This window comes from Fusarium venenatum (assembly GCF_020744135.1).
Source record: "Fusarium venenatum strain MPI-CAGE-CH-0201 chromosome Unknown EDB82scaffold_1, whole genome shotgun sequence".
NCBI lineage: Eukaryota > Fungi > Ascomycota > Sordariomycetes > Hypocreales > Nectriaceae > Fusarium > Fusarium venenatum.
The window spans coordinates 11423758-11447243 of NW_027072129.1; the positions used below are offsets into that span (position 1 = coordinate 11423758).

The window sequence follows — 23486 nt, forward strand, 5'->3', positions numbered from 1 at the left end:
GCCGATAGACCTGAAAGATTGGCTTCCGGTTCTGATGTTTATAGAACTGTCAATCGGATAGAGGGTCTACTATCTATATAGACGGGACAATAGAATAAGTAATAGCTTTATTCCATCTCGATATAGATGATTCTAAACAATGGGAAGGATGGAAAAATACAATGTAATCTAAAAGTATAGCTTCTACCAGTACTTAAGTCCCTCGATAAGTCCTTTATTTCTTTTCTGCTACAGAGGGATTATCTTCCTCAAAACTCTGACGAATCAAAAACTTCTCATCGTTCACATGGTGATGTCGTACCCAAAAGATAATTGTCTGGACGAAGAGAACGATACCAGGAGCGGCCCAGGCCCACTGCAGAAAGCATGTTAGAAAGATACCAAGATAGGAACATGTATACTTACAATGAGATTGGGATCATTAATAGAAGGAATCAAAATCTGAGCCAATGCAGATGATAGAGCCTGCATAGCCAAGTTGATTGCAACGACAGTGGACTTCATACCTTCAGGCGCCCTAGCATATGCCATCTCGTACGCTGTGACTGCAGTAAAGAGTTCACCGATAGCACCGAGCATAACGACAGGTAGCTGCCACCAGATGGAAACGGGGGAAACACTGTCACAGGCTGAAGCCTGGTATCCGCAAGGTGAGGTTTTATAGACCCACCACTGTAAAAGTGCACCAACGAGACTGCCGATAGTAGCAGATACATAACCAACAGTCATACGACTAATAGGACCAAACTTGATGTGGTATCTGTTCAAGAGAGGGTAAAGAGCAAATGACATGATGGGCGCAAAGACCATCAGGGTGAGTGGGTTGAAGTTGTGAATCAGATCATTTGGTGCACCTTTAGTGGTCATGGACGCTCCTTGATTTGACAATACCGTACCAACACCGCCATTATTCAGGTAGAATAGTGGCTGATAGAGAAAGATCTGGCACGCAGATAGAGTTCTACGAGCATGCTCGACTGCCTGACTATCCCAAGACACTGTCTTGCCCTTAGCAGCAAGGACTGATGGCTTGACGGACTCGAAGAAGTTCTTAGCCCAAACCCTGCCTCTGTTCTCTTTGATAGCCAAACTGACAATCTTCAAGAAGTTGTTGAGATCGGATCCTTGAGGCGGTGCGCGCTTAAGAGTCTTGTATCGCCACATGAGTAGCACTGGTAGGAGGATGTAGATAATGCCTGGGAGGAGAAATGCAAGCCAAAAGCCGACGTACTTCTCGATATAAGTTGTGGCGATCATGAAGAAAGCACCGATGTTGATGCACATGTAGAAGATCAACATGATCCTCTGGATAGTGGTCTCGGGATCGACGATGACCCTTTCGCCAGACTTGAGTGTCTTGACATATTCTGTCTGGTCGGTGTATTGGTCGACGATGAGAGGAACGACATTGGGCTTGAACAGACCTGCTCCGATAGCGAGTAGAAAGAAACTGATCATAAAAGGTGCAAGTCCATTACCGGCTTTGAGAACAGCGGGAGCTGCACCCCCAACCATAATAACGTGTGCTACGCCACCAATGATAACTCCGTACATGATTGCCCTGAAACGACCGGTCTTGGTGTCCCCGAGCCATGCACCAAAGATTGGGATTATATAAGCTAAGAAGTTGAACAGGAGTACCATAGCCGAGGCAAACTGAAGGCCCCGGTTTCTATTGTTGAATTTGGTCAGTTGACAGTAAAGTTACATAGCAAAGTAACATACAGTGCACCGGCATGACCATTGGGGTCATTCATGGCAACAGCTCCAGCTCCGTTACCACCCTTCGGCAACGGGAATTGTATGAAATTGTTAAAGACTGTCTTGCAACCATAGAATGAGGCTTGTTCTGCAAGCTCAACGACGCAAAGAAGGTATGAAACCCATGGGATGCGCCCTGCTATCTTTCGTAGTTTGACTTTCTCTTCGGTGGTCGGGGGTAAGTGATCCGAGGCACTATTGGATGGTGATATGACATTGGCCTCCGGGTCGAGTGCCAGGCTTTTATCTTGCGGAGCCTCAAGTGAAGCTGCTGTCCAGAACTTATTAGTCGTGCCCGGCTTTGACTAATTCCACTTACCCATATTGTAGGTGACGCTGATGGTCCAAAAGCAACAGGCTATTTTGACTTTGGGATATTGGCAAATGGATAGAAAGCTGTGACATATGGGCTAAATATTCCATTTATAATAATTGGTTTTAACAATCAATGTCACGTTTCGCCCCTGGAAGATGTCGCCATCATGTCAACCTTGACACCATTTACAGTTTACATAAAAAGAGGAACTCTTTTGGGGCATCCATGTTGGAACCAACCATTCAAAAATGTACTGAAACCTGTTAATTAGTATGGCAAGGAGTAGTAACAATATTGGCCCCGCTGTTGTCGGAGTCGGGCCGCTCCGATCCCAGTTAACTACCACCCGGGATGTGGGAGTTATTTATTAATGCACAAACTTTCAACTACTAATTTGTTAAGTAACTTATCTGTTACTAGAAGGCAATATTAGCTTGACGATTTCGAATAATGTGCGAAAATAACCAAACAAGTCGAGAGTGAATAATGCTATGATTTATATATTGGCCTGGAGAAGAGTCCTTATTCAAGCACTAACGATAGCGATCGTCGGTTTAAAGTGGATTTAACCCTACTTTACTGTAGCTCTACTTTTTGAGCATAGGTCTTCTTACCATATGAGCCTGCTTGGTGCGCTAAACACCACTTTGGCGAGATATTGCGCCACCGGCAACCGGCTAAACCGGCATCCCAGATGCTACCACTCGACACTTCTTGGATTGTGTGAGTGTTAAAGTATTAATGACTTGGAAGAGGGAACCTTCAGTAACAGTTAATGATGTTAATAAACAGAATAGGATATGTAATTATAGTATGATATATAAAAGCACAATGGGGTATTAAAATAAGAGAATTGCCAGGAAGTCATCGGTAACTATTACCTTGGTTGTTCCATATAAACAGTGTACCATAGTCGCCGACGAGCATGAATGGATCAAACAAATGGAGAAGTTCTCGAAGCCAATGAGGGACCTTTGCGAAGAAACCTTTGGAGAATTCGTTAATCCGCTAAGTTCATCTCCAGAGGAGGCGAGACTGATTTCTACTGCTGACAACCAGATCTTGTCTTCCCTTCGAAAGGACGTTATAGTAGCTCTTATCGACGATGGAGTTGATACACTTGATCCAACTTTCTCCAACCAATTTGTTGAAGGAAAAACGTTTGACTATCAAGGAGATGATGGAGTGGGCCAGTACTATGTCTCAGCAAACGGCCATGGAACCGACATGGCCAGGATGATCTTGAAAGTCTGTCCCATGGCAAGGATTTACTCGATCAAACTGAAGACGCAACCTAGCAAAGACGGGCAACATTTGACTATTGACGAATCATCAATTGCGCCTGCAAGTCATCCTTCCATATATCTTCTCCATGGCGGCATTATAGTAACCTAATTTTAGGCGATTGAAGCAGCCTTGGAGAAGAAGGCAGATGTCATCTCCATGTCATGGACAATCACCATCCCAGAGGCAGGGACTGATAATCAGAAACGAATTGACAAAGTTCTTAAGTTGGCATGTTCAAAAGACGTCCTCATGTTCTGCTCTTCGCCAGACCAAAGGACTCAGACCAAGCATTATCCTTCTCATTACAACCCTGAGAAGATATTCTTGGTTGGCGCCGCTGATGATAGCGGAACAGCTTTCAACCATTCAGGGCTAGACAACGACTTCATCTTCCCTGGAGTCAATGTCAACACAGGCAACAATCACAACAGGCCCTACTCAAACGACCCAACATCAGCTGTTCAAATGGCCACAGGTCCCAGTATTGCCACAGCTCTGGCAGCTGGCCTAGCAGCAATGGTGACTTACTGTTTCAAGGCCAGTGTACTTGCCGCTGTCACAACGAGGATAGCACAGGGTAGACCCCCTGCTGCTAGTGAGACTGAACTCGTGAAACCGCAAGACGTGGGTAGGATCGCACACCACGACGGATTGAAGAAGGTTTTTGACAGGATCGGCACGATCGATGGTGGAAAGTTTATTGCGGTTTGGCGGATATTCAGACCTGCCACTGAATGCTTGACGGATGAAAAGTTGACTTATGAGCAGAGGGCTAATCATGTAATGGAACTTTGCAGAGACTTGATGGACCGTATGGATCGATAGACTAGTTTTATGAAGTCTAGCTGTATCACTTTATAAGGTTTGGCAATTCTATTATTAATAGTTTATACCTGTATCTATTGTAGTAAGTACATCTTTATAGGCAATACAGCTTTCTTTCAAGCTCTTTTAGTCCCCCAGTTGCGTCTTGAAGTGCATTCACTACATCGATAAGGAAGATGCCTTGAAGTTCCTCGTTATCTAAATCATTTTCCCCAAGTCCAAAGTCGCAACCTAGGCACTTCCGAACAATAGTTGCGTATCGAGGGCCCATCCGGTTTCGTAACAAGGGGCTTTGTGCCAGCTTCTCTGCAGCATGGTAATCAACCTGTTTCTTGAAAGGCAGGTTTTTCAAAATTCCGGGCCGGAGTAAATGCCAAGGCTTGCTATATCCTAGTTCTAGTAACACGACGCCAAAGCTGAAGAGAACCTCATTGCGCACGACTTGCCTAACGGCGACGTATGGCAGAGAAAGGTCGACAGCCTTGCCTTTACCCGTTATGTCTGCTTTCGAGAATTCAACTTCGAAATATGGTGAGGTCAGACTAAGACTGGTCGAGTCTTGTAGCCAGTCTTTGATACCAAAGAATCTAACATGGCTGCTTTGCCACATTTCTGGTAACCAGGGTGTCGAGTGATACTGTAACACTGCACAAGCCAAAGAGCTAGCAATTTGTACCATGGCACTTCTCGGTAGACTCCGAGATATCTCGTCCTCTGCAACCCATGAGATCATTTCCGCCAGACTCATTTGTGAGCTTGTGGGAAATCGTGGCGAGGATGGCACGTAGAATCGATAAAGCCCACTGTGCTGTATGTAGCCGACGTAGGTTGGCTCACAAGCTGAGTGAGTTGTCTGGAAGTGCTGACATATATCGTCGATGACGTCCAGATTTGTCAATTGCGTGTCTTCCTGGTGAGTATCATCTTGTTGGCTCTCATTTAGATCATTTACCTCGTTCGGCTTCAAAGAAAGTGCCTGGAACCGCACGACTTTTGTTGTCTTTGTTGTAGTGAGTGTCTGGGATGATATCGATTGTCCTGAAAGCTTACTAGGCGTTCCTTGGGCCGACTCCAGAACCAGAGGCTGCGAATGCTTTTTTAGCGTATCGACAACGTTCGACCAGGTCTTGTCTATTTCTGGTTTGACCACAGGCGATGAGTTGGATGAGGGCTGACACGTTCTTGTATTATCGATACACTCAATCTCAAGCCAAAGCGGGGATGTCTCCGATTCTGACGGTGTCACAACAGCTTCAAATTTGATACCTTTCTGAGATTGTAGTTGTTTGTTGTCGCCCCGGAAAGTAATGCTGGCCACGTGTCGTTGATGCAAAGCACACGGCCATCTAAGTGCTAATATTTCGTATAGGCTAGACGACGCCGCTCTGATCTGACGATACATCTCGAGGTTATTCCAATAACTAGGTTTTATGCAAGCTGTAGGTTGATCCGGAGAGGAGCTCGCAAAGCCTGGATCCTTCAGTTCGTCTATTATTTGAGACGTTATTCGATTGAAGTCGGCTGTGAAATTTCGGAGATCTTCGATGGCCTCCTGAACAATATCTTTCTTGACGCATAGCTTGAACTGTTTTCGAAATTTTTCCACGGACAAAACCTGTACGAAAGTGTCAAAGGCGTGAATTCACATAGTCGAGATAGCAAACCTACTTGAGTTGGCTTGGTGGAAGAAACACGAAAACTCTCAACCTCAGAGCATATAGCCTGTAGGCTATCATGAATCTCATCTAGTGTAGCCTTCCAGCTAGAGAATGCATCTCGTAAAGTCTCTGCCCTTGTATGGTCTAACCCACGAATACCGAGATCATCCCAACTTCGCTCACCGGAGATGAGACTCCTGGTCTTTTCGGCATCGTTTGTCACGGCTGTGAGGAGCTTGGTGACATCGCCCCTAAAGATAGTCTTCTGGCCGTTCAGGATGGTGTCTAATCGGGAGAGTGCTCGTGAGTGTTGTCTAAAACCGCTGAACGTCTTCGAAACCGTCTGGTATCGATTATATGCTTCTAGGACGATGGGGATTCCCCCAAGCACGGCACCAACAATTTCGAAGCCACTCATGATGGCAGGCGATAACCAGATGAGGCCAGGTCTTCGTCTTTATTGTTTTTTAAGACATCTTATTTCTGGTAATGAGGGATTATGTGCACAGTCCTTGGGCTCTTTCAGCCTCATGTAGGACTCGTGTACCCCGCAGCTGACAAGACGATCAACCCACAACATGGTTGATAAGCAATTGTCGCACTTTTCGCTGAGGTTCGTATTTAGCTTATTCCTACACTGTTTTTTGGTCAACATTGTCCTATCTACATGTCCTGTTTATATAATTCTGTCTTCTTTTCTTAATTCCATCTTAGAACCGCACCAGTCTATAGTCCTGATGAGTAACCGATAACAAATAAGCAGACCTTGAGTGCAAAAAGGATGCAGGAGTACGCTTCACATGTCCCATTACCCGATTCCGATCTCTCAATCTCCGAACTTGGTTCCGATGTGGATTTCTCCGCAGGGCTATCCAACTCTTCGAAAGGATACGTTGACGTACAGAGCTGGCTCCCTGAGCCGTCAAAAGACTCTGTTCTCGGTCTTGCAGGGTCTCTTTTCGAAGCAACACTAGCCCTGTTCATTACCCTGGCTCGTTGTTTGGCAGGCGATAAAGACATACCAAATCACACGATAGACTCAAAAGAGCTGCTCAAGGGGGTTGAGCGGCTCTTCCTATGGGGCGATGGATTTTCCGCTAGTAGCGGCCAGTTGGACGATATTTTATCAAAGTCCAGTGAATTGCAACAAACCGTACTCTCGACGTTATACGAACTGGGTGTGACTTTGAGAAATACAGCTATACGGACATGTTATGCTTCTGGAAGTCACGGACCTCGCGGCTTAGATGTACCCATGCGAGAACTACAGGGGTTATTAGAACAAACTTCGATTCTCCTTTATGGGTCAGACGGTTCAGATGACAAGGACACGGTCTCAGAAAGTGGCTCTTCCACGAGCGATTTATCTGAATGCATCGAGGATATCTCTACCTACATCGATTGCTTGATGGACTTGTCCCTTGCCCTCGAAGATCCAGTGGTTGATGTCGAAACCGTCGATGCCACCATCCCGATCTTCCAAGATCTCGAGACCTTTGATGTATCGTCTCCCCAAGCTTTGGCATTCTGCCGCAAGATCCGCGACCGGTTTCCCAAACTCGAGAAGTGGCTTGTGGAAAGACTAGGAGAGAATAATGCACGTCGAGCTTCATCTTTGAATGAGGCACGCGATCGGTCTTTGGATATCGAGGCAATCATGTCTGAGATAGCGAAGTGGACCATTGATGAACCAGAAGAGTCCGTATTCCCCAGTGAGGCTCTCTTCTCAGACAGTCAGCCAAAGCCAACAGAAACGAGCCGCTCGACTAATCTATCAAACTCTGTGTTTGAAAAGTCGAATCCTGACTCTTTTAGACGGCTTGCGCCTCCATCAAAGCCAGTAAGACGAGTCACTCATGTCCCAGCTAGCAATGCGTCTTTTACAACTTTTGCGTCATTCTCAACTAAAGCCTCAGCAATTTCCGAAGGTCGACCACGAGTACCACCACTTCCCGAGGAGGCCCTCGAGGGAAACCCCTTCTCGTGCCTGGCTTGCCATCAGAAAATTTCGATTGAAATGACGCGCAAGGATTGGAAGTATGTTACCAGGCTCTCCGGTCTATCTTTTACTAATTCAGTATTCTAGGAAGCACATTTTCTCAGATCTTAGCCCATACTCGTGTACAGTACGCACCTGCGACTCGGGGACCGAACTATACAGTTTAACACGAACTTGGGTCGAGCACGAAGCCCAGCACCGACTGCAAGACTGGCAGGGTTCCGAATGCCCCTTCTGCGACAAACAGTCTTCCCTGATGTCCCCACAATCGTATTACAAGCACGTCGGCGAACATCTTCGAGAGATATCTCTCGCGGCGCTGCCGCATAGCTCAGATTCAGATGTTGAGTCCTCAAGTTCAGACGACAAGTCGGAGGATGGTGACGATTGGGCAACAGTTCCCCATTTTCCTGCCCCGTCTGGGACTCTCAAGCGAAAACGCCCTGAGCAAAGCATACAAGATCAAATTGCTTTAGAGGCAATGAGACATGGACAGCGAATTTTGGCGTCAATGGATGAAAGCGATTAAGCGGTTATTGTGAAAAAAGTCGACTCAGTGTCTTTGATAATTAACTGTGTGATGAATTGAAGACCTGAGGAGGAAAAAGAATCACCATAGGATAGCTCAATGGAGCTTTTTTTATTACTTGCATACTTTTACAAAGATTGTCTTGAAGTTGCATTACATTTTATATGTTTAAACCCCACAAGAATATGTTTCAACTGTGGTTCCTTGTGGTTAAGAATCAGGGGTGTTACGTACCTGACAACGTTTTATCTCACGTGTCGCTTCACGTGCTGTTTTACGTGTTACTGCACCTTCGATGTGCTGATGTATTCATCACGTGCTATCTCACGTGATGAATACAACATCAATCATCCTCATTGCTCATTTCATAACTTATGCTTCAAACTTACGTAGCTATTATAATGAAGAATGATTATCATTGAATTACATTTCTTTCTCTTTCCAGCTTAAGATTTCCTAGTCAAATTACACGGAATCGGTTATCATGAAACTCATGAATTTTACTGAATTGTCGAGACCATGCACAAACAATGAATACGTTTATCTTCCAACAATTCTACCACGTAGGTACTGTCAAAAGAAAATCGATAAGCCTCTATACTTGTTCTGTTTACTGATCTATTCAAAGGGTGAAATATCCCTTGCAAAAGCGCGTAAAACATCAACATTCCCAACGCGACAATGCGACTCGGGTTACCCTGTAGAGAAAGAAACCGCGTCGACATGGCACATCACTTTAACGAAAGTCTAAAGGTATACCCGTATATCCGAAACGACAATGCGAAAATCAGCTAACACATGCACCAAGCTATGCGAAAATAGTCAACCGTGTCCAGCCGCGTTCAAATATCAAACCACCACAGTCAGCACTAAAGGACTCACAACACCACGTCCAAAACCTCGTGTAGCCATCTTGGCATTGCTGACCGACGACAACGGATGGCACGAGCTTAACCAAAACCGGATCAACTTCCAGGATAAGATTAGACGAAACGTTTGCCATCCTGTCGGCGAAAGAAACGAAGCGACTTCGGCCTACGCAATGATCAGCAGATGGTGGAAGCAATGGAACCCAGAAAAGAAGGATTTTTTCCACTTAGTGAGATCCTAGTTTTTATCATGTCAGAAAATTCCACCTTTACCCTCCGATCGGAGAGCCAGGAACAAAAAAACCTTCAAATGCTGGGCAGGATCCATAGTTCTACGTAAAAGAAATGGTTTCGCGAGTAAGGGAAACGGCCGAGAGATCCACTTTTGCTTGGGTAACTGATCAATGCAGGGAAATAGGAAGGTAAAAGAAACTGATGACAGAAATGATTCAGAGTTCAGGGCTGGAAGAAGCTTAAATTGAATGACCTCAGAAGAAAGAATAGTGGCGATACATTGACGTCCGAATGGCAAATGCCGTGTCGGATCCGGGACTGAGTTACGGCAGACGGAGTCAAACTACGCCATCAAACTCCACTAAAGATAAATTTTCAGGGCATTTCTTACGCTGTAAATGAAAAACGTCAACGGAGGCGAAGAACCCACTATTCCGTGACCCACTCCGAACGAATTTGCCGGGGTCTCCGAGAACCAATCAGCTTCAACCTAAAGATCAAAATATGAGCTGAGCATCAACAGATTCATTTGTGATGCTGTCTCTCATTTCAAGGGACCTTCCTAACCGAGACTCTACTTCTCAATCCCTGAACATGTTCGTCTCGCTCTATCACGTAATAATGCAATTTGTCCCCCACGGGGTTACTCGCAGATGGTACAACATCATGTGCTGAAGAAGAGTCAATGTGACTAAAACCTCTAATACTAGTCCTCCCATTGGCTCGGAATTACAAAGAATTATGTATGGAAGGAATCTAAGAGCCTAAATACGGAGTAAGCGCGGGTTTGACACTAAAACCCGTTGCTCCAAAGTCCCGGTCCCCATCGGAACCATGCCATAGCTCCCGCCACAACCTCCGATCGGAGCTTCAGGCCTGGGGTACAAGCCTCAACAGCAGGAAAAAAGGGTGATATATATGGAGAACTCCAGTCCGCTAATAACGTCAGGGTCCGCACATTCGTACTGCTTTGCTCTTCCTTTCGTCTTCTACTCTCCTTCTGCCCTTCTTCCTAATTCACTCTCCCTTTCATACTTGTGAGGTCATACAAGACATTCATTCCTTCGGATCACCACATACACAACTGTGCATCCTTGGTTGGACGTCGCAGTCGACCCTTCAACATGGGCATCATGAACTTTACAAAACGGTCCTCCGCAGAGAAACCTGCTACCGAAACACCAATGACAAATCACGACACAAGCGCCTCAGATAACGACCAACCGAAAGACGCGACAGATTTCCAAGAAGTCCCCGCCGGTACCGTTGAGAAGGGCAATATTTTCGATCAAGGCGGCAAGACATATCGAACCCTCGGCCGCTGGGACACAGTCCTCATCCTCTTCACAAATCAGCTTGGTCTGGGTATCTTGTCCCTACCCGCGACGATCAAGACCCTCGGTATAGTGCCCGGAATCATTGCCATTCTGGGCATCGGCGCAATCTCTTGGTATGCTGCGTATTGCTTGCTGCAATTCTATCGCAAACACCCCAATGTTGTCAGTATCGTTGAGATGACAAGGATCGTCGGTGGACCGTGGTTCGAGACTCTGGCTGGTTTTGTTATGATGATCCAGGTCGTCTTTATCGTGGCTTCTGCCACTGTCACTCTGTCCGTCGCGCTCAACACACTTAGCAGCCATGCGACATGTACTGTCATCTGGATTCTGGTGGCTTGTGTGGCTTGCTATCTTCTTTCCATCCCACGAACCATGAAGTTTGTTTCCAAGGCTGGAGTCCCCAACGCCGTTAGTGTCGTGGCTGCTTGTTTGATCGTCTTGGTCAGTTTGGCTGTTTCTGGACCTGCCATTGCGCCGTCCGATTGGCACAGGGAGCTCAAGATTGTTGGAAACCCCACGTTCCGCGATGGTCTCAATGCTTGCCTGCGCGTGGTTTTCTCCTACGCCGGTACCTTTACATTCCCGTAAGTCAACTTCAAGAGTATTAAAATTGGTGTTCGAGACTAATATTCTCAATAGCTCATATATGGCCGAGATGAAGGCTCCCGAGAAGGATTTCAAGTTCGCCTTGGCCGTTCTCGAAATTGGAAGTACCCTCTTCTACATCGCCATGGCCGTTGCTTTGTACTGCCTCGCCGGCGATCTCACCACATCCCCCGTCCTCAGCGCCGCTTCTTCGATCCCCGCAAAGGTCGCCTACGGGATTGTCCTCCCCGCCGTCGTCGCCACAGCCCTGTCCATCGGTCACACCGGCTGCAAATATGTCTACGTTACCCTCATGCGCCAGATGCGATCCACCCACCAGGTCACAGATAACAGCGTCAAGTCCTGGGTCACCTGGATCCTCTCAGTTACTGGATTCTGGGCTCTGATCTTTGTTATTGCGAATGTCATTCCCATCTTTGACTCCATCTTGTCGATTACATCCGCGACAACCATTCCCTGGTTCACATACGGATTTGCGGCCATTTTCTGGCTGCATCTTAACAAGGGTCTTTACTTTTCATCATGGCAGAAGATGCTGCTCACTACTTTGAATGTCACCATGATCGGTGTGACACTGTTTTTGAACGCGGGTGGATTGTGGGCTGCTATCACGGAGTTGTTGGATCTGTTTGCGAAAAACGAAGATGGAATTGGAGGTGTTTTCTCATGTGGAGATAACTCGATCTTTTAAGCCAGTTTTAAACAGACTTTTTAAAGAACATCATATTTTATTGTTACTACGGATTACAGGATTCCGGATGAGTCCCTTCCAGACTGCTGTGATTAACACTAATTCATCGCTTACTCCTTCGATGTGGTGAAGCCACTTCTGCCACTCTACAGACTCGTAAACGATACGTCTACCAAATCTTAAGCTAATCCAACTATTTGATCGTATATTCAGGTATGCCTTCATGAACAGCGCCTATTTCACTGAATTAGCAAGCTTGACTCCGAACTCCTCTATAAACTCCTTCATGAACTTCAAGCTTGCTTCTGGGTCTGATTCCACCCGTTCCCAGTTCCTCAAGATCTCGGTCACCTTACCCAACTCTTCCCACACCTGAATGAATTTATGCGAAGTAAGGGAACCCAAACTCTCGAATGCCCCTCTCATAGCATCTCGTTGCTTAATTTGCTTCAAGCGCTCCGCAGGAATGGCAGGGATAGCATCACTGTTACGGTTCGCAATCTTAATTCCAAGAATGCTAGCCTTGAGACAATATAGTATCATGGCAGCAAGACCAGCTCCGAGAGCAGTGGCTACGCTAGATCCGGTGTGTTCTTGACTTACCGTTCCTTGAGTTGGAATAGAAGACTTTCTTCGGATCTGATCCTCAATCACATGTACGCCGGGCAAGATGAAAGTGATATCTTCAGGCGTCCAGTTAAACACAGTACCGTCCGCATTCGCTGCCCCAATGCGGAAGAACTTTGTAGGAAATGGAGCACTAGGGTAGTCAGCTCCAGTAAACTTTCCTTTGTCTGGTGCAGAACAAAACATCAAGACGTTTCCATTTATAGCTTGTTGTAGGACGCTGCGAACAGGGTTGTCGGCATTTTGACTATTTTCCATTGGCAAGGTCCACGACATGGAAATGATATCTACTTTCTTGTCCAAGGCTGCTTGAATTGCCTACAAGCTATCAGTATGTGTGGTGGTACTGTGAGATGGAAACACTTACACGAGCTGCATAGTCAGCATGGATAGTTAAGTTACCATTGGGATCGTTGAATGTCTTCAGGCGTATGGGATATATCTCAGCCATCGGGCAAACACGTAGTATCATACGAGCCATCGTTGTGCCGTGGCGTTTTGCAGATAAGTATGGTGGGTTAACTCTCTCATCGTGAAAGTCAAAGCTTTTTCCTTCGAGGATTTGGTTCGGTTGGTCAATCTCAAATTTGTCCACACCATCATCAATCAGCGCTATAGTCACAGGCTTCTCAGCTCGTTCGGTGGTTCCCATATTTTGGTTCATATCTAGAAACCTGTTGACCGTGCTGTTCCAGAATGGTTCCATGACAGATGCAAATTCTTCAACAGACCTCAACCACTGATGAGGATTAATGCCTTTGTCGGAAGCAAGAAAAGTGGTGGGTTGCACGCCATGTGGCGTCACCCCTTGTTTGGTGCCAGTGCTGGGATCGACCAACTTGACTCGGATATGCCCTGATGAAGAGTCGTCAAAAGGCACCTCATGGCTAGAAGATGGCAATTCTCCTCCAAGAGAACTGCGATTCTTGTTGAGCCTGCGCTCAAAGTCTCTGATCCTGTTGTCAATCCACTCCTTGCTGTCACAAATCTTTGTTACGGTCAGCATACGAAAGGCAGGAAAAGAGGCTCTGGCAGATAGATACATACCATGTGGGGTAGTGGCCGAATAATCTCAACTTCCTGAAGAAACCGCATCTTTGGCAAAGCATCTTCATCGCTCCAAGCCCTTAGGACAGCGTTACTACCACTCCATATTAGAGTTAGCTTTCTCATCTGTGATTCTACGACCGGGTCGTGGTCGTTCAAGCCCTCACAAGACGACTTTTCTATCTGGCTGCCGATATGTAATATTGTCTCTGGATCCAAGTCCGTCTTCTTCCAATCAAGGTGCTCAATGACAAATTTCCCCAAGGTCTCTTGGATATTCTGATCGCCATGAACTTCCTGTTCCGCATCGCTTGGCTCTTCAACCGAAAGCTTAATGATATGCCGCACGCCCTTTTCATAAAGCCAGTCAAGAAAATATTTGACATCTTTGCGGCCAGATGGTGATCTATCAGAAGCTTTCTCAAATGCTTCTTTTTCCGATGGACTGGGCTTGTCGATGACTTTGACGCATGGAAATGTTGCATATTGTAGGACGGGATCGAACTTATACCCTCGCGACTGACCTGCACCAAACCTCTTCTTGAAGTCTTTCCAAGATATCTGAGGTGGTAATCCACGATAGTCAAAGCCCGTTTGAATATCTTACTCTCTATGTCAGTCAGGTTCATAGAAGAAGTGCCGGGCTGTTGCTCTTACCATTTGTGTTGTTGCCGTAAAGAAAGAACATGACCATCTCAGGGTTGCGCGTCCTCATATAGTACAGCTTGAGCTTCTGAAGAATTTTATTAGAGTTGTTGATATGATTGCGAATCTTCTGGTCTTTCTGTGCTGCTGCCACCAACTGATCGGCCTCCTTGGCTCCGCTGTCAGACTCACGGCCCGTGTTGGTCCGTCTGACTCCAGTATTTGGAGCGGTTTCTGTTTGGCGAACGGGATCGACAATCTTGACCTGCATTGATTTGTCTATGTCTGGTTTTTTCCCCGAGCGGTATGGACTCGAGTCTCTGTGACCATATTCGCCATTATCAATTGGCTTGTAGTCTTTGACAGAGAAATCGTCTTTTTTGAGTCTGGCTTGCTCCTCCTCTTTCATCCTTTGCCTCAGTAGCTCGCGTTCTTCGGTAGCAGTCAATGCTTGAACTTTCCGAACGGATGTCTCTCCATTGCGGTCTCTGGATACTTTGGTCGGCGCGTCGGTCTTTGATTCTCTGCCTCTGGTTTGTGACTTTAAATCCCTGGGAAGTAGTCTGTCCCCTGTTCTCTGTAGATCGGGAGGATCTGGGGCTGACTTTGGAAGGGACCTCGATCGGATCAACTGTTGTACCCAACCGCTTCTTGTATTCTCATGCTCTTGGAATACAGAGCAACCATTTCTGTCGCATATATCAAGAAAGGTCGTTGTTGACTTTGGCTTGTGTAACCTCTCAACGGAGTCCTTTTGAATGAGCAAGTCGATAAGTGCTGCTCTTTGCTGGTTGCACTTTTGAAATTGGACTGCATGATGCATCGGCGTCTTCTTCATATTATCTCCGATACTAAGAGTTTCGTTGGTGGCGTGTTCCATTAACATCTTTAACGATTTCCAGTTGAGTTTCTCCCCAAATGCGGCATGGAGTGCTGTTTCCTCCCCGTCATGGGCATAACATAAGGCAGTGTTGAGGCATTCGATTCCATTTGGCTGGTTCTTGTGGTTGACGCAAGTAGATATCATGTACTCCAGTAGGCGGTCTTGGCACCACCTGATGGCCATCAAGATAGGAGTTTTCTTGTCCTTGTTAGGGACTGAAATGAGATCTGGAGCCTGGTCTACCAATCTCCTAATGAGTAGTTCTACATTCTCTGGTATCAGGCCATTATGCTTGACCACTTCAACAAGCATGTGGAGGATGTTGCCTGTGTGATCGTTACATTGACGAGTGACGTCCCCGAAGCGACGAAAGAATTCATCAACCTGGCCATGACTTGTGAACTCTCGTTGGATTTTTATTACCTCGCCTGCCTCTTCCAAACGGTCAGCCCATGTTGGGTCTGGGTGTTGGAAGTGGTAGTTCCGATAGATATCGTCATCAAGCTCGTCTTCTGCCAGGTCCATTCCAGCTCCAGGGAAACCCTGGAAGCCATTATCCAAGTCGACTGGCATAGTAAATCGAATGTTTTCTTCCTCTCATGAATGATTCATGAATTCATGAAGAAAGTTCGTTAAGTAATTACAAAAACTCGAACAAGGCTCCGTGACTAGGCTGTGAAGAACTAATTTGGGCGCTGACATGCAGATGCCCCGCACAAGCTGAAAACGATATTACACAGTGTGAGATACATGCCAAGAGCGAATGCGTTGATAAGAGTTCCATGCCCATCTCTATACATGTAGGCACCTGATTACACATCAATCCGTCAATTAAGCACAACTTTACACTTCATACACAGGATGTCCACCGGAGAAGAAAACTACGTGGAAGATGGCATCAAGTGTCTTCATTTGGGGATGTATGAGACTGGAGTTGGCGAATTTAACGTCTTCAATCTCGCCACCAACCACTACCATCGATACGAGGCCCTTGAACGCACTGGCGCAGTCGATATCACTTGTTACCTTGAGAAGGTCATTCATGGAACCTTGAGCCCTACCCAATACGGATCTATCATCGTCATGCAATGGTTTTTCCAACCAGGGCCAGGGCGTCGTATTTCCGAAGCCACCATCAAACTACTGTTCGAAGTTGAGTCAAGTGATAGTGATACCGAGCTCGAGGTCAAAGATATATCGTTCGAAGGGACATACAGCTTGATGCCTACGACGCAAGAAACCAGTACCACTAGGGGTATCGAGGCTACAGCTGGCGTTCAAGAAGTTGCCCAGGCCAATTTAACTGCAAAGTGGGAAAGTGCAACTACAACAACCGCGTCCGACTCTATTACACTCAACGGCGGGAAGCGACTTTTCAAGAACACACCGCCCAAGCGAATCGCCAAATGGGAACTTTGCGAAAATAACTCCCAGCCTCAAGGGATTCCTGGTATGCTGAGGGTCGCGGTGCTGGTCGCGAGAGATGACGAGGAGAAATTCCAGTGCAGGGTCGACTTTGCCTGTAAGACAGACTTGAAGACGAAACTGGCGGGAATGTTTGAGAAGATCCCGAAAGACGATCCGATTGTTTTCCAACCAGATAGCTCGGATAAAGGTAAGCGAGAAAACAGGAATGTCACTTATGATGCAAAAGACTTGGGGAACATCTGTCTAGACGATTTGTCTGAGGTCACTTATCGCAGAGTCATCACAAACGGTGAAAAGATTTGGAAGTAGTTAAATACATATTCTGTACAACTGAAATATCTTCTACAGTTTGAACATGAACTATTATTTATGTCCCCGTTCCATCGTTTTCCGTAAGATCATTAATGCTCGTCCACTGGCTGATCTTTCACCGTGCGGGAATGGTCTCAAGACACTGGACGCTGACACTTTCGATGTGACTGGGCCGCACTCAGGTGCATTATCACTGTAGGCTACGAATCAGATAAAATTAGGATTCCTTCCTTCTTTGACATCTGACAACATCATTCAAAAAGGCCACCAATAGAACATACCCACGTGTTGATGGTGAGAGCTATTTTCACACAAATGGTCAGCTTGTTTCAACCTTCCCAAAAAATGTAACTTTTTTCCCACGCACCATTTTACCATTTTTGACACCTTTACTGACAAAGGGTCTGGGGGAACAACAATGGAGATGCCATCTATCCGTCACGAAAAGCAATCTGATCCAGCAGTTGAATCGCCGGAAGGGCTCCTCACAGATAATGCCCTAGATGAAGACACTCATCTTCTCCAGAAGTCACCAGATGAGACTGAAGGGCTGGACGACGATTTGATAAGCATACAGACAGAAACAGACGTTCTTCTTCCCGTAGAGATAGATTCAAAAATCCCTCTTCAGGAACACAAGCTCGGACTTGATATCAATGCGATCCGCGGTTGGTCCGGTTCCGAATATGACGACTATGAGTATGAACAATGGTGAGACTTGGAAACAAGATTGCTGATTGATATAGTGTCATTGCTGTCCATGGCATACGAGACGACTATAAAACTGCCTGGATAGACAAGAACGGTGGCTGGATCTTGAAAGATCACTTGTTTAATGGCATGTCGATCAGGGAGATTGATTACTCGTACGAAATTGACGAAAGCTCGGTCCTCTATCATCAAAATGGTATTGATATTCTTGCTGAAAGGCTCGTCGACATGTACGCAAAGGAGCGTGAGAGTCTGGCTGAAGTATGACCCCTGAGAAATATTTCAACTTGAACAAATCTAATACGTGCGCTATAGACGGAAACCGACAGGCCCGTCATCTGGGCGTGTCACGACATTGGGGGCACTATCGTCAAACAGGTATGCGTGACCATATGGGTGATAATATGGCTATTAACCCAACAAGGCTCTTTTTATAGCGTCACAGAATACTGCAAAATATGGTAAAATATTCATGCACACAACAGGAATAGTGAGTTTTTCCATATCAGGAACGAATTTTCACTAAGTCAAAGGTATTCATCGGCACACCGCATCAATTTCAATCACAAGATGATGCCGTAGATCAAATTTATAAGCTTGTCAATCTTCCGGGACTTGATATTAAGAAGCAGACTTTCATGAAAGTAAAGCGTTTGGCAGACCAGATTGCCCGGACTAATACGAGATTTGTGACCACGAAGATTCTCGACAGAGCTTGCATCTTCAACATAATATCTCAGAGCATCACCGACAGCTTGGCAGGCAAGGCTGATGATAACAAATTTGAGGGCGCTGATGGGTGCAACTATGAGCAGGATAGGACTTGGAGTAAGACAACAGTAACTCCTTTTCACCGGTATACACACTTTATTGGGCATTCATTCGAAGCCAGTGGAAGGCGGCGCAACAATCAAATCAACCATCTTGATCTCATCCGCGACGAGGGGTGTTCACTGCTCAACTTATTTTCTGACATATTCAAAATGACTGGGTTTGGTACATCTTCCATATCTTTTCTGTAATACCTAACATTATTGGGATTGTCTAACCATCCATCGATTGCTAGTTCTCAAAATCAGCTATGGACTTATTTCACTGCAGACGCGTCTATTAGCTCTTGCGCCTCCAACCAGAGCGCTTGGAATACCCTTCGACCCGGTATTGCCATATCCTCCCATGCTGAGATGGTTACATCAGCAAAAACCATATATATCGTTTAAAAGGCAGAAGTTTGGTGCTAATTACCTGCACATTCATAGTGGTGGAAAGTCTTTGGTTGACAGTGAAGATCTTTCACGTCGTTTATACGCCCACCTTGACGCAGACCTCGCGCATGGGAACCCAACCAAAACTGTCGTTTACTTCGAATTCAACCAACATGACTCACGATACCGGGATCTCAAATCTTTATTGGTATACCTAGTCAATACGATGGTGTGGCACTTTTGGCCCATTATTGAGACATTGGTTTCTAAAGAGCTAATGTTCTTGGTTGACACGAAGTCTTGGACTATGGAGGACCTGTACCATATATTCCTCAAAATTCGACTTTCTCTGCTTTGGAGGCAGGACTTCACCTTTTTCATCAGCTGTTTTGATCAGTGTCCAGAGGATCAAAGACGATGGTTCATGGATCGTATTCTCAAGGAACAAAGCTACTCGGAAGCGTCTTTTCGCATCATCATATCCACATCGACTTGTGACAGCCTCGGAATTGACGATATAACTCCAGATAGGCATGTGAATCTGCTAGAATGCCCCCGGTTCAAGGAACAACCACAAGACGCGCTGTCCTACGAGTCAATGAAAGGCCTCAATAACTTGGTGACCAGACGACCAATATACAGCCGATTCCTATCCCGGATCAAGAGTCTGCTCGAAGAATGTAATCAGGTGCCAAAGCTGGCTCCTTTAATTCTTGGATGGCTAGAATCTAACCATCGAGGTAAGAATGGGGATGAGATTGCGGCCGTCATCACATCGTTATCACCAGCGACTGCAGGCAACATTGCACACATCTTTTTGAGGCATCTGCCACCTATTCTCCATCAAAAAGCCAAGACAGCCTTCACTTGGATCCAGTATGCTGCAGAGCCTTGGTCAGCAGATGCCCTTGTAGAAGCACTCGCATTGCATGCATCTCCAGACACAGAGCGTTGTCTTTATGACCTCGACAAAGAGGCTGAGAGAGATGAGTTGATCAAAGAGTTCAACGGAATCATCACTGTGGACAATGGCGACGTCAAATTCTGTCATCCTTCGTTTTATCAAGTGACAGAGCTCATGGGAGGTCAGGGCCTCGAAGAATTCGCTGCCAGAGTCAACAGCTCAATGGCGACTGTTTGTTTGCGTTACTTTCAACTAGAAAACTCGCAGTCATTTCTTGACGAACTTTGCTTGACGAAGCTCGTCGGTGTTCCTCCAGAGGCGCCGCTGGAGCCCTTCATCATTTACCACCAGCGCACGTCTATGAGTGAATACGCAGTTCGATTCTGGGCCGACCACTACAAGGCTAGCGGGAGCTTCAAGCCAAAAGAGCTAGTCCGTGACCTCTTTGGTGACAAACGTTACAGAGCTCGTTGGGAAATTCCTTTTTGGCTTATGTCGAACCCCTTCACAAGGATCGGTCGACACTACATTTCCAGGCTCCCAGTATTCGCCATGCTGGGCCTGGAAGACTTGATTGATGATGAAATCATGGCCGATTGTGATAAGCGATGGTTCAATAAGGATTGCTGGTTTGCAATTGTGGAAGCCATACGATGGGGAAACACAGGAATCGCTACGAGACTCCTTGGCCATGCTGAAGTGGATGAAGCAGAGCTACAGGTTGCTCTACTATGGGCCGCGGCACGAAATGATCAAGGCATCATCCAAGACTTGCTTGCTAAGATTCCCGACATAAGAAGGTTTGAGTGGCCCGAAAGTCTCATTTATCGATCTGCAGCAATGGGGCAAGACCGGCTACTCTCTGCTATGCTGACATCTGGCTACGATATCAATAAGGTTGGAATATACTGGGACGTTCCCCCTGCTATGATAGCAGCGTGGCGGAATCAGCTTTCTACACTCGAAATATTATTGAAATCGGAGCAGAAACTGGGTCTTTCTTTCATAGACAGTGAAGGCGACACTTTGTTGACGGTCACCACGAGAGGGGGAAATCCAGACCTACTCGAAGTCGTCATGAACGCTATCACGGGAGATGCTGGGATCAAAGTCACCAAACATACGAGAAACGAATTGGTACAAGCTGCATTATGGTCTTGTTCACAGAGAGCTCTCGATTTGCTCCTTAAATCTGGAATAGGATACAGGGGGGAAGGGTTTCAGGACCCCGTTACTGTAACGGCAGCTGATGACGGCTTCTTGGAGTGTTTAAGCGCCTTTCTTTCTCACGGATTTGTCCCGGACGCAGAGGACTCTGCGGGGACTGCACTGTATAATGCTGTCTCAAAAGGCTACGTCGATATCGTGAGGCTTTTACTGAACCATGATCCTAAGCCAAAGATGGATATAACGCCGCCAGGAAAGGACAGTATCTTGGTCAACGCTATCTGCGGCGGCAACGTTGAAATCGCATCGCTTCTCATTGAGCACGGCGCCACAGTCGATTACATTGATGAAAATGACAATTTCAACAAAACACCTTTGTCTAGAGCCTGCGCCGTTGGAAACTTGGAAATGGTTAAGCTTCTCCTAAAAAACAAGGCTGACATCAACTATACTGTCGACTTCTCTCGATCACCTTTATTTTCAGCTCTTTATAGCTGGAATTTCGAGGTGGCCAAGTATCTTCTGGCAAACACCAAACCTGACGTTAAGTGGAAATCATCTGGTGATATCGGGATGCTTCATATGGCCTACACCGATTCTGAGATCCTTCGTGAGCTATTGAGAAGGGGTGCTCCCATCGATGGTATGAGCGCAGGGGGAACAGTTCTTAATCTCGCGGCATATATTGGAGCACTTGAGTCCATCCAGATTCTTCTTAGCAATGACCCAAAGCCTGAAATAGACGTCAAAGCACCTGAGGATTCAGTCATCGAGGATAATCAAGGCTGTACTCCACTTCACTCCGCATGCAGGGCATGCTCGTTTGGATGTGTCAAAGCCCTGTTGGCGGCCGGCGCTAATCCCCACGCTATCAACAAGATCGGTATGGATCTTGTTGATATTCTACTTCGAGCGCCCTCGGAATCAGAAGATTGTGAAAAATGTTTGAGGTTGTTATTCTCTGCACCTTATAACTTACCCAAGGAACGGGTAGATGAAGGGGGTCGTACCCGTCTCCACAGAATCGAAAAGTCTACATCTGTTGACTTTGTGCGACGCCTCACAAGTCTCGTTTCTGAAGTCGATGTCAAGGACAAAGAAGGATACACGCCTCTAGCCGTGGCTGCCAGTAATGGAAACACAGATGTTGCCAGGTATCTGATCGAATTAGGTGCCAAGGTCAATATCTTCGGCTCGAAGTACGGCAGCATTCTTCATCTAGCTGTCAATAATGGCGCTACAGATCTTGTCAAACTTTTGATAAGTTCTGGGGCAGATCCTGAGATGGTGGACCCCCAATATGGCGAGTCCCTCATGTACACAGCTCTTGGAATCACTGCGTCAGGGAGCCGGAATAGTATGGTTAGATTCCTAGCTGATGAGGTCAAAGTTTCAATCGGTAAGCTGGGTGGTGAATTGGGATATGCAGTGATCCGAGCAGCACACTTGGCGTTTAGTCCCTTCACCGAAGTCGGTGACGAATTGCTGAAGTTCTTTATTCGCCGTAAGGCTCGACTGGATGTTACCGACAGCCAGGGTCGAAGTGCAGTGCATTTCGTCTCAAAGTCCAAATTTCATGATGTTTTTAAAATCTTGCTACGAGACAAGGCCACGATCAATAAGGCGGACAAATTTGGGCGCATGCCTATTCATTTTGCTGCCGCAAATCCGGATCCCACCTACCTTGACTATCTACTAAATACGGGAAAGATTGTCGATATCGACGTCAGAGATCTTGATCAATGGACACCACTGATGTGGGCCGCGCGGTCTGGTTCAAAGAGTAATATACAGCGTCTTCTGTTAGAGAAGGCTGATATCTGGGCGCGGAATCTTTCTTCCAACTCCCAAGATGGCTGGTCACCTTTAAAATTGGCACGCTTTGCCGGTCAAACTTTTGACTTGAGTGGCCTCCAACCCCAGGAGCCGTCGAGAGTCCGCCAAAATGGTACTGTTGAGATATGGAATGAGGACTTTCACAAAAGCAAAGCTGGGGATGTTAAAGACAGCGTCTTCTGTGATAGTTGTCTCACGGTAAGTAGAGTACAAAATACGCTATTGACAATTTCTGATACTTTCAGGACATTATTGGCTTACGATGGACATGCATGGTGTGCGAAGAGAGCTTCGATGTTTGTTTCAAATGCTTCCCCCATAGGTCCAACTTTCATGACCTAGAACACAATTTCGAGTCGATCGGACCTCTATATCATGAGGATGCCAATGACGACATGGTCACAAGTCATGATCCAAAGGAGGGGGTGTCTAATGTTGATGGAGAAGGGCTCGTCTTGGAAGAAGACAATACAAATGGCATCAATCACTTAGATTCGGACTCGGATAGTTAGCAGGGGTTATTTTAGTTCCATTTAATGAACGATTCTTGGTCTTGTCTCGGCGTGATTTTGGTAAATAACGTCTGCTCCTTTGTTGAGTTTCCTA

At 46.2% G+C, this 23486-nt stretch overlaps 8 protein-coding genes across 8 annotated transcripts; 5 read left to right on the plus strand and 3 right to left on the minus strand.

Annotated features, from left to right (window-relative positions):
* Window positions 1–163: 163 nt before the first annotated feature.
* Window positions 164–2084, minus strand: EDB82DRAFT_552963 (POT family-domain-containing protein; the record flags this gene model as incomplete). Its single annotated transcript, XM_025730099.2, has 4 exons — window positions 164–355; window positions 406–1672; window positions 1726–2032; window positions 2081–2084. The coding sequence occupies 4 exons, from the start codon at window positions 2082–2084 to the stop codon at window positions 215–217; spliced, it is 1719 nt and encodes a 572-aa protein (XP_025587413.2). The 3' UTR covers window positions 164–214.
* Window positions 2085–3019: 935 nt separating this feature from the next.
* On the plus strand, window positions 3020–4189 carry EDB82DRAFT_473196 (peptidase S8/S53 domain-containing protein; the record flags this gene model as incomplete). Its single annotated transcript, XM_065607993.1, has 2 exons — window positions 3020–3463; window positions 3506–4189. 2 exons carry the CDS (start codon window positions 3020–3022, stop codon window positions 4187–4189), a joined length of 1128 nt encoding a protein of 375 aa, XP_065466062.1.
* Window positions 4190–4230: 41 nt separating this feature from the next.
* EDB82DRAFT_493756 (uncharacterized protein) lies at window positions 4231–6390 on the minus strand. The gene is made up of 2 exons (XM_025730077.2): window positions 5858–6390; window positions 4231–5804 (listed from the first exon to the last, which is right to left on the minus strand). The coding sequence occupies exons 1-2, from the start codon at window positions 6263–6265 to the stop codon at window positions 4284–4286; spliced, it is 1929 nt and encodes a 642-aa protein (XP_025587411.2). The 5' UTR covers window positions 6266–6390; the 3' UTR covers window positions 4231–4283.
* Window positions 6391–6460: 70 nt separating this feature from the next.
* On the plus strand, window positions 6461–8552 carry EDB82DRAFT_117771 (uncharacterized protein). Its single transcript, XM_065606995.1, has 2 exons — window positions 6461–7884; window positions 7934–8552. The coding sequence occupies exons 1-2, from the start codon at window positions 6629–6631 to the stop codon at window positions 8373–8375; spliced, it is 1698 nt and encodes a 565-aa protein (XP_065466063.1). The 5' UTR covers window positions 6461–6628; the 3' UTR covers window positions 8376–8552.
* A 2050-nt stretch (window positions 8553–10602) lies between these two features.
* Window positions 10603–12115, plus strand: EDB82DRAFT_425026 (transmembrane amino acid transporter protein-domain-containing protein; the record flags this gene model as incomplete). The annotated part of the gene is made up of 2 exons (XM_025730055.2): window positions 10603–11402; window positions 11458–12115. The coding sequence occupies 2 exons, from the start codon at window positions 10603–10605 to the stop codon at window positions 12113–12115; spliced, it is 1458 nt and encodes a 485-aa protein (XP_025587409.1).
* Window positions 12116–12349: 234 nt separating this feature from the next.
* EDB82DRAFT_421244 (uncharacterized protein) lies at window positions 12350–15842 on the minus strand (the record flags this gene model as incomplete). Its single annotated transcript, XM_065607593.1, has 4 exons — window positions 12350–13060; window positions 13110–13768; window positions 13885–14324; window positions 14593–15842. 4 exons carry the CDS (start codon window positions 15840–15842, stop codon window positions 12350–12352), a joined length of 3060 nt encoding a protein of 1019 aa, XP_065466064.1.
* A 284-nt stretch (window positions 15843–16126) lies between these two features.
* On the plus strand, window positions 16127–17105 carry EDB82DRAFT_493763 (uncharacterized protein). Its single transcript, XM_025730031.2, has one exon. It carries the CDS (start codon window positions 16179–16181, stop codon window positions 17052–17054), a length of 876 nt encoding a protein of 291 aa, XP_025587407.2. The 5' UTR covers window positions 16127–16178; the 3' UTR covers window positions 17055–17105.
* Window positions 17106–17305: 200 nt separating this feature from the next.
* On the plus strand, window positions 17306–23443 carry EDB82DRAFT_493766 (putative ankyrin repeat protein). Its single transcript, XM_065608441.1, has 7 exons — window positions 17306–17756; window positions 17804–18029; window positions 18084–18146; window positions 18193–18258; window positions 18302–18764; window positions 18835–23078; window positions 23126–23443. The coding sequence occupies exons 1-7, from the start codon at window positions 17476–17478 to the stop codon at window positions 23390–23392; spliced, it is 5610 nt and encodes a 1869-aa protein (XP_065466065.1). The 5' UTR covers window positions 17306–17475; the 3' UTR covers window positions 23393–23443.
* The last annotated feature ends 43 nt before the right edge of the window (window positions 23444–23486 follow it).

Bases quoted from the DNA above. Each gene is read 5' to 3' on its own strand.
- EDB82DRAFT_493756 (XM_025730077.2), bottom strand. From the start codon at position 6,265: ATGAGTGGCTTCGAAATTGTTGGTGCCGTGCTTGGGGGAATCCCCATC. The intron at 5,805-5,857 runs GTAGGTTTGCTA...ACTTTCGTACAG, and splicing joins CTTCCACCAAGCCAACTCAA to GTTTTGTCCGTGGAAAAATT.
- EDB82DRAFT_117771 (XM_065606995.1), top strand. From the start codon at position 6,629: ATGCAGGAGTACGCTTCACATGTCCCATTACCCGATTCCGATCTCTCA. The intron at 7,885-7,933 runs GTATGTTACCAG...TCAGTATTCTAG, and splicing joins ATGACGCGCAAGGATTGGAA to GAAGCACATTTTCTCAGATC.
- EDB82DRAFT_493763 (XM_025730031.2), top strand. From the start codon at position 16,179: ATGTCCACCGGAGAAGAAAACTACGTGGAAGATGGCATCAAGTGTCTT.
- EDB82DRAFT_493766 (XM_065608441.1), top strand. From the start codon at position 17,476: ATGGAGATGCCATCTATCCGTCACGAAAAGCAATCTGATCCAGCAGTT. The intron at 18,030-18,083 runs GTATGACCCCTG...CGTGCGCTATAG, and splicing joins AGCGTGAGAGTCTGGCTGAA to ACGGAAACCGACAGGCCCGT. The intron at 23,079-23,125 runs GTAAGTAGAGTA...TGATACTTTCAG, and splicing joins TCTGTGATAGTTGTCTCACG to GACATTATTGGCTTACGATG.